This window comes from Rhamphochromis longiceps, linkage group LG3 (assembly GCF_057381845.1).
Source record: "Rhamphochromis longiceps isolate RC_006_pf linkage group LG3, R_longiceps_female_GT1.1, whole genome shotgun sequence".
NCBI lineage: Eukaryota > Metazoa > Chordata > Actinopteri > Cichliformes > Cichlidae > Rhamphochromis > Rhamphochromis longiceps.
Genome location: NC_140559.1, coordinates 59742889 through 59763889, shown reverse-complemented (window position 1 = coordinate 59763889; position 21001 = coordinate 59742889). Strand labels below are relative to the sequence as shown.

General features: G+C 46.9%; 1 protein-coding gene and 1 long non-coding RNA gene across 6 annotated transcripts in view; one reads left to right on the top strand and one right to left on the bottom strand.

Moving 5' to 3' along the window:
• The window catches only part of LOC146675486 (protein NLRC3-like), a 33057-nt gene extending 15693 nt beyond the window's left edge, over positions 1-17364 (bottom strand). The window contains exons 1-3 of one of the 5 annotated variants that reach the window (XM_085400526.1): positions 15546-17364; positions 13866-14039; positions 11000-11176 (exon numbers count right to left, since the gene is read on the bottom strand). In XM_085400526.1, the coding sequence (XP_085256652.1) occupies positions 11000-11176; positions 13866-14039; positions 15546-17173 (1979 nt within the window). In that variant the 5' untranslated portion in view covers positions 17174-17364. Of the gene's footprint in view, positions 1-10999; positions 11177-13861; positions 14040-14726; positions 14848-15545 lie in introns of those variants that run through there. The other 4 variants (XM_085400524.1, XM_085400525.1, XM_085400527.1 and 1 more) reach the window with 4 other exon arrangements.
• Positions 7165-8066, top strand: LOC146675487 (uncharacterized). The gene is made up of 3 exons (XR_014910285.1): positions 7165-7303; positions 7381-7530; positions 7612-8066. It is a non-coding gene; the product is annotated as an uncharacterized LOC146675487 (long non-coding RNA).
• Positions 17365-21001: the final 3637 nt, after the last annotated feature.

The following is a 21001-nucleotide window of genomic DNA, read 5'->3' as shown; positions in this document are numbered from 1 at the left end:
TGAAAGTGGACAGCTCACAGATCCTGAAGCTGCAGGTTTCATCTGTCTCCAACCAAAACTGACTGAACCAGCAGCAGAAGAAGATCCAAACTACGCTTTATGTTTGATGAACATCGTCATGAATTCTCTCTGACTTTGACGTTTACTTCCTGCACAGCTCTCTCTCTCTCAACAGTGTACTTCAAGAACAGTTTACCTTCAAAAATCTGTTTCCTGCATTATTCACTGCTTATTACGCACCAGTCTGCTGTTGTGTTCACTGCTGTCGGCCTCCCAAAACAAAGCCTCATTTCTGCTGTTCAATACTGAAGAAATTTAAACCTTTTAAAATGATGACAGATTACAAACTCTCAGCTGTGTCTGTAATCAAACCTCTGGAACTTTGCTTCACTTCAGCAGCATCAGCTCATGTTCACATGTTGATTCATGGTTTGCTTCAGTTTTGATGGACTGCAGAATATTTAGAAGGTTATCTGTATAAAAAGCCAGAACAGGAAAATCTGCTTCATGTGTTTCTGTTTGGCCCCCTGTGCAATTCCGTTTGTCTGTACTTTCATCCACAGCAAGAGAGTATGCAATAAAGTTTTTGCTTCTTTCACACAACTGTGTTCTTAAATCAGTGGCCATCTCACAAACCCAATCAGCAATCGTATTTCTGCTCAGGCTCACATTTTCCAAAATCTGCATTTTGTCTGGACACAAGACGTCGCACAGCTTCATCATGCAGCTCTTCAGAGTGGTACCGGGCTCATTTCTCTCCTCTGCTACAATAAAATTTTCATTCACAACAGCTTCAATTTGTGATTTTGCTCTGATGAAAAAAGTCTGCTGAAATGTCAGATTCTTCTTCTTCCCGTGTGTCTTCTTTAAGACACACGGGTTTACCAGCAATGTATGTAAACATATATTCAGTCACCCACTGGCGCTGAAAGGCTCTGCTTTCAGAATCAACTTTTCTCTCCACCATTGTGAGCGGTTAGCTTCGCAATAACAGAAGTTTAGCGTTCAACAAGGAGGCTGCAGCGCTGCATTATGGGATCTGTAGTTTGTATATTATTAGCGCCTCATATCGCAGGGCCATGCATAACAATAATAGTACATCTATATAAAACGATCTCGCGGGCCGGATATAAATGTACGCCGGGCCGGATGTGGCCCGCGGGCCTTGACCTTGACACATGTGCAGTGTTGCTGTTGAGATCGATCGGTCTGCAAATGTCGGATCCTATACTTATTCCCGGATTCTCCGTTAAAGATTTTTCAGTGGCTCATGTTAATATTTGTAGCCTTAAATATAAGACTCAGGAAATTCAGTCACTGTTGTCAATAAATACGATAAGTTCAATTCAATTCAATTTTATTTATATAGCGCCAAATCACAACAAAAGTCGCCTCAAGGCGCTTCATAGATACAGAGAAAAACCCAACAATCATATGACCCCCTATGAGCAAGCACTTTGGTGACAGTGGGAAGGAAAAACTCCCTTAGTTAGATAAGTGTGCTGGCTATTTCCGAGACACATTTAGATGCTGCCTTTGAGAATAATGAATTTGAAATAAACGGTTATAAGTTGTATAGGAAGGACAGGAACAGATTTGGAGGGGGCGTAGCCCTATACATTAATGATAATATGGCAAGCAAACTTGCCAGTGCGAGCTGGGTGAGGGCCTCCAGCTCGCACTGGAACGGTTCGCAGCCGAGTGTGAAGCAGCGGGAATGAGGATCAGCACCTCCAAATCTGAGGCCATGGTTCTCAGCCGGAAAAGGGTGGAGTGCCCACTCCGGGTCGGGGATGAGTTCCTGCCCCAAGTGGAGGAGTTCAAGTATCTCGGGGTCTTGTTCGCGAGTGATGGGAGAAGGGAGCCGGAGATCGACAGACGGATTGGGGCTGCAGCTGCAGTAATGCGGACGCTGCACCGGTCCGTCGTGGTGAAGAGGGAGCTGAGTGTAAAAGCGAAGCTCTCAATTTACCGGTCGATCTACGTCCCTACCCTCACCTATGGCCACGAGCTGTGGGTAGTGACCGAAAGAACGAGATCGCGGATACAAGCGGCAGAAATGAGCTTCCTCCGAAGGGTGGCTGGCCTCTCCCTTAGAGATAGGGTGAGAAGTTCGGCCATCCGGGAGGGGCTCAGAGTAGAGCAGCTGCTGCTCCACATCGAAAGGAGCCAGCTGAGGTGGTTCGGGCATCTGACAAGGATGCCCCCTGGGCGCCTCCTGGGTGAGGTGTTCCAGGCATGTCCCACCGGGAGGAGGCCCCGGGGCAGACCCAGGACACGCTGGAGAGATTATATCTCTCGGCTTGCCTGGGAACGCCTTGGTATTCCCCCGGATAAGCTGGAGGAGGTGGCTGGGTGTCATGGTCCGCGGCCTGGCGTCTGAGGTGCTGATGGGATGCCCACTCCCGTGGGCGTGGCCGCTGACTCCACACCTGCATCCCATCCCAGGCGATCACCAGGTGGACCATTTAATCCTGCCCAGCCTGCTGCTCCACGCCAGTCCGTAATCGTCCTTCAGCGGTAACGCACACCTACGGGAAAGTCCTTAGGCAATCCTATCCGTGTGAACTAGTACTAACTCTGCCTTGTATACCCAGATCACTGCTCGGCGTGTTTTGAGTCACCAGCCTGTCCACCTGCCTGTCCAGAATTTGGATCACGATCAACCCCAGCCGCCTCGCCCTTTCTGGAGCTTCTCCCCACGGACCCTCACCCCTCCCTCCGGTTCCCTTGGCCCCGCTATCATCGTAAGACGCGTACACTACCTCCCCTCGTATGCTGCCGGTTTACCCGCACCCCAATAATCCTTTTTTCTTTTTCTGTTTCAGCCTCCCACGGTCCCGCTCTCTGCATTTCCTGCGCGATTCTTCTCCCGGTCCCTCGGTTTCTCTGGTTCCGTGCGTTTTCTCCCTTCTACTCTCCCGGGACACTCTCAGTTATAATAAAGTTTATTTTTTCTCTCGTACCGCTGTGTGTGTGTTCTGCTCCTGGGTCCAGCTTGTGTGTTGAACTTCGGTTCTTGACAGTACGGACTGGCCAGTATGGACCCAGCAGATCCACTCCGTTCCGCCATTAATAAGCAGGGCGCTATTCTCGGTCGCCACGACCAGCAGCTTCAATCGCTCCAGGACCGCTACCAAGAGCTCAGTGACACTCGGGAACAGCTGCGAACCAAGCCGCCCGATCCCGTGCCCCACGGCGTTTCGCCTCCGCCTTTGGAGCCCTTCCACGGGGAGTTAGACCTGTGTGGGGGGTTCCTTTTTCAATGCTCCCTGTTCTTCAGCCGCACGCCACACGCCTTCCCCACGGATGCAGCTAAAATCTCCTATTTTGTAGGTTTATTACGGGGACGTGCTTTAACGTGGGCTGAGGCCTATTTAACATCTCACTCCATTCGTGATTGCGATTACGATGATTTCCTGGAGGAGTTCCGGGCTACGTTCTCCCCTCCGGTCTCGGAAGATGACGCCACACAGAAGTTGCTGGGGCTCCGTCAGGGGCGGCGCAGTATCGCGGAGTACCTAGTCGAGCATCCCTCTCCTGCGGGAGAGGGATGCCGAGCGGCGGCTTAAACCTATGGGCTCCGTATTGCGCCCCGGGATCAGTGTTTCTCCGCCCACGCCCACGGCTGCGTGTGCGCGCTCTCCGTCGCCTCCCCCGCCCGAACCCATGCAGATCGGACGCTCTCGGCTTTCTCCGGAGGAGAGGGAACGCCGATTTCGGGCTGGAGAATGCCTGTACTGTGGGAGGCCCGGTCACCGCATCGCTGTCTGCCCGGTCCGCCCAAACGACCCGGCCCACCGGTAAGTCCGGGGATACGGGTGGGCAGCACGTTAAGCACTACTAGACCCCGATTATTACTGTCCGTTACCCTCGTAACTAATAACCAGACCTTTACATGCTCCGCGCTGGTAGACTCCGGGGCGGAACAGAATCTTATGGATGAGAGACTGGCTAAGAAATTAGCTGTGTCCCTCACGCCACTCGAGCCGCCCATCCCTGCTTCCACGTTGAATAATCAAGTGTTTGCTTATATCACCCACCAAACTGCACCCGTACAGTTAGTCACATCAGGGAATCACCAGGAGCAGCTTTCCTTTTTCACTTTTCCCGCTCCTGACACCCCGCTTATCTTAGGTTACCCCTGGCTACAGAAACATAACCCTCGCATCGATTGGGCCGGAAAGAGGATCGCGAGCTGGAGTGTGTTCTGTCTGGCGAACTGTTTGGGGTCGGCCGTTCCCTCCGCCTCAACGAAACGAAATTCAACCCCGCCACCCGCACCGGACCTCTCTTCCGTGCCCCCCGAATATCACGATCTTCGGCAGGTGTTCAGTAAGGACGAGGCGCTCTCACTACCTCCTCACCGTCCTTATGACTGTGCCATTGATTTACTCCCGGGAGCTTCGCTGCCCTCTAGCAGACTGTATAACCTGTCTCGCCCCGAAAGAGAAACCATGGAGAATTACATCCAAGAGTCGCTAGCAGCAGGACGAATCAGGCCGTCGTCCTCCCCTGTCGCTGCGGGTTTTTTCTTTGTGGGAAAGAAGGACGGGACGCTTCGCCCCTGCATCGATTACCGGGGTCTTAACGACATCACCATCAAGAATAAATATCCCCTCCCACTAATTAATTCTATTTTTGACTCACTCCAGGAAGCCACAGTCTTCACCAAGCTGGATCTGCGGAACGCCTATCACCTGGTTCGAATACGTGAGGGTGATGAGTGGAAGACTGCCTTCAACACCCCACTGGGGCATTTCGAATATCTGGTGATGCCGTTTGGACTAACCAACGCCCCGGCGGTTTTTCAAGCTCTAGTCAACGACGTGTTACGGGACTTCCTAAATGTGTTTGTTTTCGTATACCTAGATGACATTCTGATCTTTTCCAAAACACCCGAAGAACATCACATCCATGTGAGAAGCGTACTACAACGGCTGCTCGAAAACAGGTTGTACGTCAAGGCGGAAAAATGTGAGTTCCACGTTTCATCCGTCTCCTTCTTGGGCTACATTCTAGCAGGTGGGCAGGTGAAGACCAACCCGGTGAAAGTCAAGGCAGTGTTGGAATGGCTGGTTCCGGAGTCACGGAAGAAGCTTCAGAGCTTCCTGGGGTTTGCGAACTTTTACCGCCGCTTCATCCGGAACTACAGCCAGGTGGCAGCGCCGCTCACCCAGCTCACCTCACCCAAAGTGCCCTTCACCTGGTCCCCTGAAGCCCACGCAGCCTTCGCTAAGTTAAAACGGTTATTCACTTCCACACCCATCCTAACCCACCCAGACGCTGCTAAGCAGTTTGTTGTAGAAGTTGACGCGTCTGATGCGGGAGTGGGAGCAGTTCTCTCCCAGCGGTCTGGGCCTCTGAATAAGCTCCGGCCATGCGCCTTCTTCTCACGCCGACTCACCCCCGCAGAGAAGAATTATGACATCGGCGACAGGGAACTGCTAGCCGTTAAACTCGCTTTAGAGGAATGGCGCCACTGGCTGGAGGGGGCCGCTCAGCCCTTCCTCATCTGGACAGACCATAAGAACCTCCTGTACCTGAGAACCGCCAAGAGGTTGAATCCACGCCAAGCTCGCTGGTCCCTATTCTTCGCCCGCTTCAACTTCACGCTCTCCTATCGTCCAGGATCGCGGAACACCAAGCCCGATGCGCTCTCCCGTCAGTACTCCTCCGACAGCGAAGCGACTCCCCCCGCCACCATCCTACCCATCCTAGGTGGGCGCCCTCACCTGGGAAATAGAGGAGACCATTCGCCGAGCTCTCCCAGGAGACCCCGATCCAGGGACCGGACCACCCGGACGGCGCTTCGTTCCTGCTGCCGCCCGTGGAGCTGTCATCCACTGGATCCACACAGCACGATTCACGTGCCACCCAGGCGTGAACAGAACGACGCACCTCCTCAAGAAACATTTTTGGTGGAAAACGCTAATAAGGGACGTGAGGGACTATGTGTCTGCCTGTGCCGTCTGCGCCCGTAATAAGTCATCCACCCAGCGCCCCGCAGGCCAGCTCCACCCGCTCACTACACCCCACCGGCCCTGGTCTCACATCTCCCTCGACTTTGTTACCGGTCTCCCTGTCTCGTCCGGAAAGCGTGTCATTCTCACCGTTGTAGATCGGTTTTCCAAGGCCGCTCACTTCATCCCGCTAGCCAAGCTGCCCTCAGCCGCTGAGACTGCCCAGTCGTTGGTTGCTAATGTGTTCAGGCTCCACGGAATCCCCTTGGAAATTGTCTCCGATCGAGGTCCCCAGTTCACCTCACAGGTGTGGAAGACCTTCTGTTCCGCTCTCGGCGCCAAGGTTAACCTAAGCTCCGGCTTCCACCCGCAATCCAACGGACAGACTGAACGTCTCAATCAAGAACTGGAGACTATGCTACGGTGCGTGGCCAGTCAAAACCCCTCCTCTTGGGTTACCTACCTGCCCTGGGTGGAGTATGCCCACAACACTCTAACCTCGTCCTCCACCGGTCTATCACCTTTCGAGGCGTCTCTCGGATATCAGCCTCCGCTCTTCCCTGAAGAGGACTTGACTCTCTCCGTCCCGTCGGCTCCACACCACCTTCGGCGCTGCCAACGTGTATGGCGCAGCGTTCACAGCGCCCTCCTGCGTGCGAAGGAACGACATGCGCACTACGCCGATCGTCGCCGCGCCCCAGCCCCTGACTACCAGCCGGGACAGAAGGTTTGGTTGGCTGCTGGGAACATCCCACTCCGGGGCACGTCCCGCAAACTGGCTCCCCGTTTCATCGGGCCATACGAGGTGGGCCGAGTCATCAACCCGGTGGCGGTCAGGCTTCGGCTTCCAGCCTCCCGGCGTGTGCACCCCACGTTCCATGTGTCTCAGCTTAAACCAGTCCGCCTCAGCCCCCTGTGCCCTCCTTCCACGCCCCCTCCTCCCGCCCGGCTCGTCGGCGGCCATCCGGCCTATGCGGTCCGGCGTATCCTGGATGCGCGCCGGCGCGGGCGCGGCTGGCAGTATCTCGTGGATTGGGAGGGGTACGGCCCCGAGGACCGCCTCTGGGTCCCGCGCTCCTTCGTTCTGGACCCTCGCCTCATCTCTGCTTTCCATGCTTCTCTCCGCAGGCGGGGTCCCGGCCTGTCGCCTGGGGGCGACTCTTGAGGGGGGGGTACTGTCATGGTCCGCGGCCTGGCGTCTGAGGTGCTGATGGGATGCCCACTCCCGTGGGCGTGGCCGCTGACTCCACACCTGCATCCCATCCCAGGCGATCACCAGGTGGACCATTTAATCCTGCCCAGCCTGCTGCTCCACGCCAGTCCGTAATCGTCCTTCAGCGGTAACGCACACCTACGGGAAAGTCCTTAGGCAATCCTATCCGTGTGAACTAGTACTAACTCTGCCTTGTATACCCAGATCACTGCTCGGCGTGTTTTGAGTCACCAGCCTGTCCACCTGCCTGTCCAGAATTTGGATCACGATCAACCCCAGCCGCCTCGCCCTTTCTGGAGCTTCTCCCCACGGACCCTCACCCCTCCCTCCGGTTCCCTTGGCCCCGCTATCATCGTAAGACGCGTACACTACCTCCCCTCATATGCTGCCGGTTTACCCGCACCCCAATAATCCTTTTTTCTTTTTCTGTTTCAGCCTCCCACGGTCCCGCTCTCGGCGTTTCCTGCGCGATTCTTCTCCCGGTCCCTCGGTTTCTCTGGTTCCGTGCGTTTTCTCCCTTCTACTCTCCCGGGACACTCTCAGTTATAATAAAGTTTATTTTTTCTCTCGTACCGCTGTGTGTGTGTTCTGCTCCTGGGTCCAGCTTGTGTGTTGAACTTCGGTTCTTGACAGCTGGGGAGAGGGAGGTCTGGGCCTCTTTGCTTAAGCTGCTGCCCCTGCGACCCGGCCTCGGACAAAGCGGATGAAAATGGATGGATGGATGGATGGCAAGCAAACTACGTACAGACTTAATGTTTAACGACCTGGAAATTGTGTGGGTTCAGTTACACCCGCTCTATGGCAGGCCTGTATTAGCAGGTTGCTGCTATAGACCCCCAAGTAGTAATATGTTGTATGTAAAACGAATCTGTGAAATGCTGGAAAGAGTAACTGAGGAAAACAAAGACATGTTCTTATTAGGAGACTTTAATATCAATTGGTCAGCTCCTTCTTGTTCTTTAAGGAAAAAGATAAGTTCATCAGCGTCGGCTTGTTGCCTGTCTCAGATGATCACCATTCCCACCCGGGTCACGGTCAACGCTGGAGGTCATAGGTCATCATTATGCATTGATCATATATATATACAAATGTTCCTGAGCATTGCTCTAATATTGTTTCTATTCCAGTTGGTTATAGTGACCATAATCTTGTAGGTTTGACCAAGAAAATGAAACCACTGAAAACTGCACAAAAGATTATTTTTCATAGATCATACAAAAATTTCAATGCAGATAAGTATATTAATGACGTAAAAGAAATTCACTGGACTGACATCTGCCTCGAGAGTGACCCTGATATGGCATTATCTATGTTTATTGAAAACTTTTGCTACCTGGCTGACAAACATGCCCCCTTAAAAAGATTTACTGTTAAAAAGAACTACGCACCTTGGTTAGATAATGAACTTAAGGTTGCAATGTCAGAAAGGAATATAGCAAAAGCAAAAGCACATAAGTCTATCAGTCCACAAGAGTGGGCAAGATATCACGAGTTAAGAAATCAAGTAACTAAATTGAATAGGCGCAAGAAGAAAGAATATTATCAACTTAAGCTCAAGGAGGCCAATAAGGACAGCAAAAAGGTGTGGAAAGTTTTAAATAATATAATGGGTAGAGATCTTGCTATGGTGATGTCTCACATCTACACGGGTGGTAGGTTTATAAGTAAAGCTAAGGACATAGCCAATTATTTTGCGAATTATTACAGCAATAAAATAACAAATTTAAAATCTAATATGAGCAAAGGCAATCCCACCTTATCACGTCGTCTTATACAGGATGTTATCATGAATAATAAGCTATGCCAATTTAAGTTTGAGGCAGTGAACGTGCAGATGGTAGAGCGCTTATTGATATCACTTCCTGACGATACATCCTCCGGCTCTGATAACATAGACAGTAAACTGCTCAAACTTGCAGCCAAGTTTGTGTCCCTTCCTATATGTCCCATATGTAATAGATCTTTGGCATGCAGCTTATTTCCATTGCAGTGGAAAGAATCGAAAATAATTCCCATCCCTAAAAACAAGAATGACGTTTTTAATGGTGTCAATAGCAGATCTATTAGTCTGCTCCCCGTTCTAAGTAAAATTATGGAGAGGATTGTCTATGAACAAATTCAACGTTACCTAATAGAAAATCAGTTACTCACTCAGTTTCAACATGCCTACAAACCTGGTTATTCCACCAGTTCAGCTCTTATTCACATGACAGATAACTGGTACAAATATCTGGATAATGGGAATTTGGCCGGGGTGGTATTTTTGGATTTTAGTGCTGCATTTGATTTGATAAATCATGATCTTTTGATAGATAAACTAAAATGTTATGGATTTTCACCAGCTGCTTTGTGCTGGATGGAAAGTTATCTGTCTGGAAGAAGGCAAAAGGTTTATTATAATGGTTATTTCTCGGAGGGCTGTGAAATGAACTGTGGTCTACCCCAAGGCAGCTGCTTCGGTCCACTTCTCTACTCAGTCTTTACAAATGATTTGCCGTATGTCCTGGATAAATCTCATCTTGTAATGTATGCTGATGATTCCACCATGTTTTATTCAGCCAGTAGCCACTCTGAATTGACAAGCGTGTTACAACTAGATTTGCTGAACGTGTTTGATTGGATAAGTAAAAACAACATGATTATAAACGTGACTAAATCCAAATCCATGTTAATAGGAAGTAGAGTACGCTTAGTCAACAGCCCACAACTAAATCTTTCCATAGCTGGATCGGCATTAGAACAGGTCACCCAGATTAAATTACTTGGTGTTACCATAAACCACCACCTTTCATGGTCTCAGCACATCAACTCTGTTATTAAGAAAATGGGACAGGGCATAGCTATAGCTAGGAAATGCTCTTTTTACATCACTTCTTCAATTATGAAAGATGTCATTAATGCACTAGTATTATCTCATCTAGAGTACTGCTCAATCATTTGTTCTGCAGCTAATAAGACAGATCTGAACAGACTTCAGTTAGTCCAAAATAGGGCGGCCAGATTAGTGTTAAGGTGTTCATACTATACAAGTATTGATAAAATGCACGATAAACTTTCTTGGCTTTCTGTACAAGCTAAATTATACTATGGCTTACTTGTATTTTTAAAGAAAGCAATACTGGTAAACACACCACACTTTTTTTATGCTCAGTTGCAGTATCCAGATGAAATACATAATCATGCTACACGATTCTCAACTAACCACAATTTAGTAACTCCTCGAGTTAAAAGTAACTTTTTGAAAAACTCTGTTATATTTAAAGCATCTTTTCAGTGGAATAAGTTGCCTTATGCAATTAGAGAATTGGCTTCTATTCATAATTTTAAAAATCACCTAAAAGCCTATTTAGGCCGTTTTTAATGTATTTGTAAAAACTGTAGAGGGTAATGTCACTTGTAATGGAAATTGTGTATTTTGTTTGAGTGTTGTGTTTTGGTTTTTTTGCTTTTTTATATAATTTTTAATATTCACATGTTTACATTTTCAGAATTGTAAAACCTTATTGTGGATCTAAGAGCCAAATTATGTGGACAATTTGCATCCAACTCATTGTGTAACATTTTATTTGGTGGTATTTGATGGTTTGGGCCCCAGGAAGACTAGCAACCACTGTTGTGGAAGCTAATGGGGTTCCTTATAAATAAACAAAAAAACAAACATGTGCAGTGTTTATACCGTTACGGAAAAAACATGAAAAAAAAAAACCCCATCGGCCCAAAAAAACAAAAAATCACCATCGGCCCACCGGGCAAATGCCCGGTATGCCCGATGGCCAGTCCAGCTATGTATTCATCTCAGCACAACTAAAACATGCTGACTGACCTCAGAGTTTCAAGTCCACATCCTGGACTCTCCAGGAAACCACACAGATGCTTCACTCCTGAATCCTGCAGCTTGTAGTTAGGGCTCAGCTCCAGCAGTCTCAGATGGCAGGGGTTGGACTTCAGTGCTGCTGCCAGATAATCACAGCTGATCTCTGACAAACCACAGACACTCAATCTGTATAAAAAATGAAAGATGTAAGTTTATTAGACAAAGTGTGAGCTTGAAATCATTCAGTGTTTCATCATCTGTTCAGAGCTGAAGAAGGTTCAGAATGTAGAAGTTTAGAAAATGGAAACTCCAAACAGCTGAAGCCAACAGGAAGCAGCTTCAAACAAACACAACAAGAGAAAAAACTCTGAATGTTTCACATTAAAGTCGTACATTTATCATAAAAACAGGACAAAGACTTGAAAAAGTCATGTTTTTACTTCCAGGAACCACAAGGCTTCACTTTTAATGGTGAAGTGTGAAAGAAATGGACATATTTGAAGTCCAACACCTTTTTCCAGTCACATTATTAACCCTTTAAGACCTACCATAGAACCAAGTCCGCTAGAGGTTATATTATATGTTTACATGCTGTGGTGCCATTTTTGGGAGCATTTCAAGTTGATATACATCAATACAACCATTATATCCCAAATTTTAATAATATGTCTGAATTAAGTGCAATTACATTTACATATTACATACAATTACATATTAGTAATTACATCCATTGCAAAAAAGTGCAATAAACTACAAAATAATTTAAAATCGTTTTACTTTTTTTTTAACATATATTTCTAGTTAGAGAAATTTAAGAGGCTTATCCCTCAAAACTGTAAATACAAAAAAGTTGCACAAAATTGTTTCCCACCACAGGAAATTTATTTTAAGTGTCTTAATAGTTTTATTTTTGAAATACACCAATTTTCATATACTGCAGGAAAAATGAAAATAAATATTATAATGTAAATTTGCAAAAAAAACAGCATTTGCATTAAAATAAACTATTTCCAGCAGTGCAATATGAGTCCTAAGCATCCCAGAAACGACACAGAAAGTCATGAAGTCAAAGATAACTTTTAAAAACACCAGTATAAGCTCATAAGGCCCTGATGGTAAAAAACTACATTTCCACAAAATGACATCACTCCCGCTTTTGGGCAGGACATGGAGGACATATGATAGTTCGCGCTGATGGACGTAGGAAATGTTACAAATAGCTGATCGGATCGGCAAAGCGTGTTTCTGGAATATTATGTTTTTGTTGCTGCAAGTGATTTTTATGCAGTTTTTGCAAAGCTTTATGTGGAAGGAAACTGTGACCGAGGACAAGCTGATGGCATAAGATGTAAGTACAACTCCTCCGGTTTCATATGCAAAAAAATTATTGCGCTAGCTTACGTGGTTGCAGTGTTACCGGGATTTAAAAAGAGTTACTCAAAACAGAGCGTGCCCGCTCCGACCGGCTTTAAAGGGTTAAAGCAGACAAACTACAAGCTCATTTTCATTCCAACAAGTCATCTTCTGACCTGGACTAACAACACTGGTCTCTATGTGCAGCTGGCTGTGAGACCAGTGCTCAGGGAGCGTCTACAAAGTGCAACACTGAAAGAACATCACACACTCATTTGCTTCCATCATCCAACCTGAAGAGGAAACAGACGGCTCCCCTTCAAAGTAAAAGCTGCTCCTTTTGGACACAGTATCAAAGAAAGTCTACAGTATAACATAGAAAAGACAGAACAAAGTTTTGGTTGTTTTTAAATTGTGCAGAAATGAAACTACACTAAGCTCAATTATGTGACAGACATTTCATCCCATGTCAGTTTGGCCTCATCCTGGGCCGGATTATCCAGCACACACTCTGACCACAGGCCCAGGGGCCACGCACAGCTGGGCTCCATCCAAGAGACATGAAACAAACCAACACAATAATAAAAAGCACCATGTGATCTTCTTACATCTTCAAGACAAACATAGTAAAAACATGAGCATATTTGTTTCCTGATAAAATGATGTGACAGGTAGAACAGAGTAAAGTGGTGGTGTTACAGCCTTTCTCCCCTCTGCTGCCGAGGCTGTTAGTCTCTCCCAAACTCAGCTACAGGACTTCCAAATGAATGAAAGCAGCAGAAGTGGCTTTACAAATGAAAGAGGAAGAGGAGAAGAAGAGGAGAGGGAGGCCACCCTGACCATCACTCCAGCTGAAAACATCACACTTCCATTAAAGTTGGTGAGGAAATGTTGAGCAGGATGAGCTGCTGGCTAATCTGGAGGCTGTAGCAGCAGCTCACAGTCACAGTGGATTTCCACTCATGAAAAAGCTCTGGCTGCTTCATTTCTCATCTCATATCAGAGACTTTAAAGCTTCACTGAAGCTGTACTGTGATGCTTCCATATCCCAGTGAGGCCTCCATAATGATTTCAGCTGTTCTGTACACACACTGTGTGCCCTGTATGGCTCAAAGTCTCTGCAGCCTGTTTTTACCTGCTATCATCAGATCTTCATCATCCTCATTCACATCCCTCACACACTCTACAGCCTCATCAGCACTGACTTCATCTTCACTGACTGATGGAGCACAACATGAACCTGTGGAGGCTGAAACACTGTCCTGTCAAACATCTCCCCGTCACCACTCCACTTCTGTCAGCCTTTAAATGAACCCTGCTCAAGTCTGTCACTTCTGTTTGGAGCCAAAAGGAAAAACTGTTGTTCAGTCGTTTGGAAAGACAACATTTCTGAAAGCACTCAAACTTCTTCACATTTGTCTTCAGACACATCCTGAACATGTAGGAACTAAAGAAAGTTTCAAACATCAATCAAAGATCTGAAATATAGAAAAACAACAACAGCCGCAGTCAGTGAACTCACCTCAGAGTCTCCAGTCGACAGTTTGGACTCTCCAGTCCAGCACACAGAAGCTTCACACCTGAATCCTGCAGCTTGTTGTTACTAATGTCCAGCTCTGTCAGATGGGAGGGGTTGGACTTCAGAGCTGAGGCCACAACTTCACAGTGAGACTCTGAGAGTCCACACTGAGTCAGTCTGTGATGATAGAAAAAATAAAATGTGTTATTATAAAAGCAGAAAATCTGCATTATAAACACAGACTGAATATATATGAAGACAAAACAGAGTGAGGTCATAATCTGATGAATCTGCTCTTCACATCTGTGCTTCAGCTCCTCTTACTGTGTTTGACATGACACAACGATTGAGTCTCTCTCAGACCTGCAGACTTTTAATGAGAATCTTTGTTTGGCTTTAATCTGCAGATGAAGGAGGAAGATGGTGTCACATTTAGGCTTCCATAATGTCCACAGTCTGTCACTGAGATCTGATCCAGAGTCAGAGTGAAGACACACATTTGGACTGTTTCCTGTTTTGACTCCAGAACATTTTGAATGAGTTCAGCTCAGTGAAGAGTTCCAGCTGGAAAGATAATCTCTGTTTGCTACCTGCTGTCAGGTACGACTGTTCACGTCCACACGCAGGAAAAACCTGCTGACTGTTACCAAACGGAGCAGAAATCTCATCACTGGACAATAATGATGAATGAACTCAGAGCTGTTGATATCAGATCTGATTTCAGGGGAACTAAACACAGAAATGATTGGCTCATTTGAGCTTTCTGAGCCATTATCTGCTGCTGTGTCGCTAGTTGGCAGAAAATGATTTGTATTCCTGTTCAGGGCTTCAGTGTTTATGAGTCCAGATCCAGGTGACAGCAGGTCAAAATGATGTTACCTGTCTGTGTCCAGCAGCAGACTGTATTCACTTTGAATATTGTTATAACCTGACATGGATCAGTTTGTCTTTGATTGGTTTGTAAATGTCACTGTTTCCATTGGACCTGAGTGACGTACAAAGACAGAGAGGGAGAGAAAGGAGAGAGAGGATGGAGACAGCAAAGAGAGAGCAAACACAAACAGGTGAGAGTGGACAGGTGACCAAGGTCAGCAACCAATCAGAGAGCTTCTGTTTGACCCACAGTCACTGATGATGACTGCACATAACCAAGCAGTGTGTTACTCTGATATCAAATATGGATCCTGCTCTTATAATAATGATGATCAGATGATATTATTGTGTTATTTTGTAGCTGAATACGATGTATGTGTGATTATCAGTGAAGCAGTGAGGAGGATGGAGAGAGAGAGAGGACAGAGGGAGAAGTTAGAAACACTAAAAGGATTTTTCATGGATTTCATGGATGATTTGAGTGATTTCCAGCAGGACACTTAAACATGTCAGTGGACGTCCTAAAGAACATATTCACTGATATGAAACGTGTCATTGAACAGGATCAATATCAGTGGAAACATGGTGGAAACAGCTGTGACTGCATGGATGTGACACACTTCAAATCTGTTCTCCACTCTTGGATTTGGGATCCATGGAGCTGCTGCTGAGTCTGTACAATAAAGGAATGGTGTGGAAGGTTGCAGCGTACGGACACAAACACTTTGTGGTTACAATCTGATTTTATTTTCAACATTAAACTACTAACCTACACTGATCAATGATGTTAGTGATCACATCTGGACTCACCCAGCCTTTCTGCAGTTCCTCACAGCTGGAATCAGTCTCTGTCGTCCCCGCTCTGATGTTTTGTACTTCAGCAGGTCCAACTCATCCAGAACCTCCTCTGACATCTGCAGCATGAAGGCCAGAGCTGAGCACTGGATCTCAGAGAGCTCCTTCTCTGATCTGTTCTCTGACTTCAGGAACTCTTGGATCTCCTGAAATAATGAGAGGTGGTTCATCTCCATCAGACAGTGGAAGATGTTGATGCTTCTGTCAGGAGAGATTTTATCACTGTTCATCTCCTTCAGGTTGTTGATGACTCTCTGGATGGTTCCTGGACTGATCTCTGTCTGACCCAGCAGACCTACTAAGAGTCTCTGGTTGGACTCCAGACAGAGGCCATGAAGGAAGCGAACAAACAGGTCCAGGTGGCCATTTTTACTCTGGAGGGATTTCTCCATGACTCTCCTCAGAAATACATCAAGTGATTGGAGATCTTTGTTATCAAAAAGACTGAAAATCATCTTGATTAAAGATTCTGATTTTAGAAACATCTTCAGCACCTCTGTCTTCCTGCTGGTGTGAAAGTGGAACATGTAGACAGCAGCCAGAAACTCCTGAATGCTCAGATGAACAAAGCAGTAGACTGGTTTCTGGAAGATCACACACTCTCTTTTGAAGATCTCTGTACAAACTCCTGAGTACACCGAGGCCTCTGTCACATCCAGACCACACTGCTCCAGGTCTTCTTGGTAGTACATGATGTTTCCTTTCTCCAGATGTTCAAATGCCAGCCTCCCCAGCTTCAGAAGAACTTCCCTGTCAGCCTCCGTCAGCTCCTGTGGACTCGTCTCACGTCCCTCATGGTACTTGTTCTTCTTCCTCTTTGTCTGAAGCAGCAGGAAGTGTGAGTACATGTCAGTCAGGGTCTTGGGCAGCTCTCCTCTCTGCTCTGTAGTCAACATGTGCTCCAGAACTGTAGCAGTGATCCAGCAGAAGACTGGGATACTACACATGATGTGGAGGCTCCTGGATGTCTTCATGTGGGAGATGATTCTGCTGGACAGCTCTTCATCACTGAATCTCCTCCTGAAGTAATCCTCCTTCTGGGCGTCAGTGAAGCCTCGTACTTCTGTTAGCCTGTCAACACATGTAGGAGGGATCTGATTGGCTGCTGCGGGTCGGGAAGTTATCCAGACAAGAGCCGAGAGAAGCAGATTTCCCTGGATGAGGTTTGTCAGCAGCTGGCTGACTGATGACTTCTGTGTGACATCAGACAGCAGCTTCCTGTTGGTGAAATCCAATGAAAGTCTGCTTTCATCCGGGCCGTCAAAGATGAACAAAAGCTGAGAGACAGCCAGCTTCTCTGCTGTAACCTTCTGTAATGTTGGATGGAAAACATGGAGCAGCTCCAGAAGACTGTACTGCTCATCTCTGATCAGGTTCAGCTCCCTGAATGAAAGCAGAACCACCACACTGACATGTTGGTTCTCCAAGCCCTCTGCCCAGTCCAGAGTGAACTTCTGCACTGAGAAGGTTTTTCCAACACCAGCCACGCCATTGGTCAGAACCACTCTGATGGGTCTCTGTTGGTCAGGTAAGGCTTTAAAGATGTCCTGGCACCTGATTGGAGCGTCATGGAGGGCGTCCATCTTGGAAGCTGTCTCCAGCTGCCTCACCTCATGTTGGGTATGAACCTCTTCACTCTGTCCCTCTGTGATGTAGAGGTCAGTGTAGATCCTGTTGAGGAGGGTTCTACTTCCTGTTTCCTCACTTCCTTCAGTCACACGTTCACATCTCCTCCTCAGGCTGATCTTATGTTCATCTAAAACCTCCTGCAGACCAACATCTGCTGAAAGAAAGAAAAACAATGAGACTAAAGAGAAAGAAAACTCTTCAATGTCTGAACAACACAAGAAGTCCAGTTTTCAGAAATGAGTCCATCAGCAGACAGATGTTCAGTCTTACTTTGTACACAGCTGCTCTGACTGACTGTCTGCAGTCCAGCTCTGCTTCTGGATCTTTCTCCACACTGTGCAGAAGCTCTGATGGTGACACAGAAAAGTCAAAGTGGAGATACTTCTGTCCACCTTTGATTAGACTCATTATAAAAAGGAAAACAAAGTTTGAACACAGTCATGTTTCCAGTTCACTGACTTACATTTATTCCATGGACACTCACTCTAACCTGAACCACAGCTACAACCCAACATTGTTGAGGCCTCATCTCCTCCTTTCCTGACTGTAGAGGTTAAATATGCAACAATCAACAAATAAAAGAATTTGGTTCATTTCAAAGAAACTCACACGGTGACCAAGTAAAGTAACCGTAGTAAAGGAGACAACATCCCGTTGATGGTGGGATTATTTGAAAGATTTGCTTTAGTCACGTCACCAAATGCAGTTGAACCACCCGTGGATCCATGTTTGACCATTCTACCACTCTGAGCTCTGCTTTTGAATCATTTCATTATTATCATCATTCATTTATTCATTCTTTGGAGGGGGGCTATTTCCTAATGCCGCCCTAATAAGCTGATGTTCAAGGGGAAATATAACAGAAACTCTTTCAGTGTTATTCATTAATAAATTAACAGATAAACTGTGAAGAAGAAAAAAACTGAGATTTAAAGGAGAGAGTGAGAAACATGATCATCCATCCTCATAATACATGTTTATCAGTATCTGCTGTGACCATACTGCAGTAATAACTACAAGTCTACATTTCTGTGACTGTTGATCAATCACAGCAGGAATCTGAGCTCATCTCTGCACACAGAGCAGCTTCAACTCTGGGATAAACTGCTCGCTTCACGTCCTTCTCAGCTCACAGACACTCATCCTGATATTTTCCTTTAACATTTGATGGTATAATTCATCTGAGTTTACACTTTATCTGCATGAATACAGAAAAACAGAGCCAAACACCATAAACCATCAGTTTCACCATGTAGAATATATTGTTGTTTCCTTGCTTTTAATTCAGAGAAAAACTCTGATTTGGATTTTCTCTGTTCTCTTTGCCACAGCCCATCCCAGCAGCAGCTGAAGCAGCTGACTGTCACAACACTGAATAACACTTTAAGAGGAACGTCTTGATGCATTCTCAATCATCCAGGAAAGTAAATCTCCAAAAGTGGATTCTGTTCATCTGGACGTAGCATAAGTGTGTCCCAGCTGGACTTTTGTCAAAGCTGGAAAGGCGCCTAAAGAAAGCTCCAGCCGATCCAGGTGAGAAGGACAACCGCTGCCTAAGAGAAAACCTGTAGTGATCCCGTACGTGTCAGGAGTATCGGAGCAGTTGAGATGCATTTTTTCTAAACACCGGGTCTCTGTGGCTTTTAAACCCAAAAACACGCTGCACCAAAAACTGGTCTACCCCAAGGATCGGGTCCCCCGACACAAACAGAGTAACATAGTGTACGCTGTTAAGTGCAGGAGGATTGCCAGGATTTATACATCGGGGAAACCAAACAACCTCTGGCTACAACACAGAAGAGCCACCTCGTCAGGCCAGGACTCTGCAGTCTATTTACACCTACAGGCCAGTGGACACTTTTTCAATGATGAGGATGTAACATCCCGGAGGAACGCTGGTTTGAGGGTGGAGTCAAGTAGGCCATTTAGTGAAAAGGGAAAGACCATCTCTGAAACGAGGAGGGGGCCTAAGGGTACATCTGTCACCATCTTACAATGCTGTGATTGCAGCCATTCCCCAGCTTGCTGTGAATGGTACTCATGACCATTGATCAGTGGTTGTTGATCAATGGTCATGAGAATTTGCATAATTAAGATTAAGGAACTGACCTCCCAGCCCATTGTTCCTTCAGTGGGCTGGTTTCAGTCATTATGTAAATGTCCTGTTTATAAGATTGAAACCTGCAGTCAGGTGAGACTGAAGGAGTCACCTGGATGAGAGACGCAACGTTTCTCCCACAAAACGCTACGAACAGATGAACAGAATCAACTTTTGGAGAACGTTGAATCAGTATTTCAGCTTTATGTCTGTCTCCACGTCGGTTGAGTGTGAAGTGCATATGAGAGCATGAGGGTGGGAATGGATGTTTGTGTCTGTGTGTGCCTGTATGTCTGTGTCTATATGTCAGGTTGGGTATCAGACGCCACCTCTCTGGGGACATCTCAGGCCCTCCAAGGTATGGAGGCCTATCTCCCTATATAAAAAATTCAGGAGACTAATTTTCCATGAAGTATATTTGGGAAACATGTACAATTACTTTTTAATTATTCAATAAATAATGTTTGATTAAAACCTAACTATGAATGTGTTTCAGGGAACGCTGAGGATAACTGCATTGCACCTTGTCCCTGTGTATGAGCCCTTAGTGCGCAGGGAGCCACCAGCCACCCGCACAGTGCAGAGATGGTCAGAGGAGAGCGAGGAGGCTCTTAAGGACTGTTTTGAGTCGACTGTGTGGGAGGTGATCTGTGACGACCACGGAGAGGACATCGACGGCCTTACTACATGCATTACTGACTATATTAATTTCTGTGTGGATAACACCGTACCTACCAGGACTGTACGGTGTTTCTCCAACAACAAACCTTGGATTACCCCAGAAATTAAAGCTGTCCTCAAGCAGAAGAGGAGGGCCTTCAAATCCAAAGACAAAGAGGAGTTGAAAAGGGTGCAGAGAGAGTTGAGGGGACTGATAAGGAATGGGAAGGACAGCTACAGGCAGAAGATGGAGAAACAGCTTCAGCAAAACAACGTTGGTGAAGTCTGGAGAGGCCTCAGAACCATCTCGGGCCACAAACAGCAGAACTCTCTGCCTGGGAGGGATGTGAGATGGGCAAATGAACTGAATCATTTCTTCAACAGATTTGATTCAGCCATGAGGCAGTCTGCAACATCGGCTGCAGACTCACCCACCCCCACTGCTGCTGTTCCACCTCTGACACCTCAGACACTTCACACCTCTTCTATTCACCCTGCTCACTCCCCCCCACCCCCAACAACAGCATCCAATACACACTCAACACAAGGCTCCAGCCTGTCTCTCTCAACCACCCAGGTTAGGAGGGAACTGAGGAGGATTAATGGCAAGAAGGCAGCGGGTCCAGATGGCATCAGCTCGAGGGTCGTCAGGTCCTGCGCGGACCAACTGTGTGGGGTGATGGAGCACCTCTTCAACCTGAGCCTGAGGTTGGGAAGAGTCCCACAGCTCTGGAAAACCTCCTGTGTTGTTCCAGTGCCAAAGACTTCACGCCCCAAGGACCTCAACAGCTATAGGCCGGTGGCTCTGACATCCCACCTGATGAAGACCCTGGAGCGGTTGGTCCTGGCTCAGCTTCGGCGCCTAACAAGCTCATCACTGGACCCACTTCAGTTTGCCTACCAGCCTGGCATTGGAGCGGATGATGCCGTTATTCACCTCCTACATCGTTCCCTCGCTCACCTGGAGACCGCTGGAAGCACTGTGAGAATCATGTTCTTTGATTTCTCCAGTGCCTTCAACACC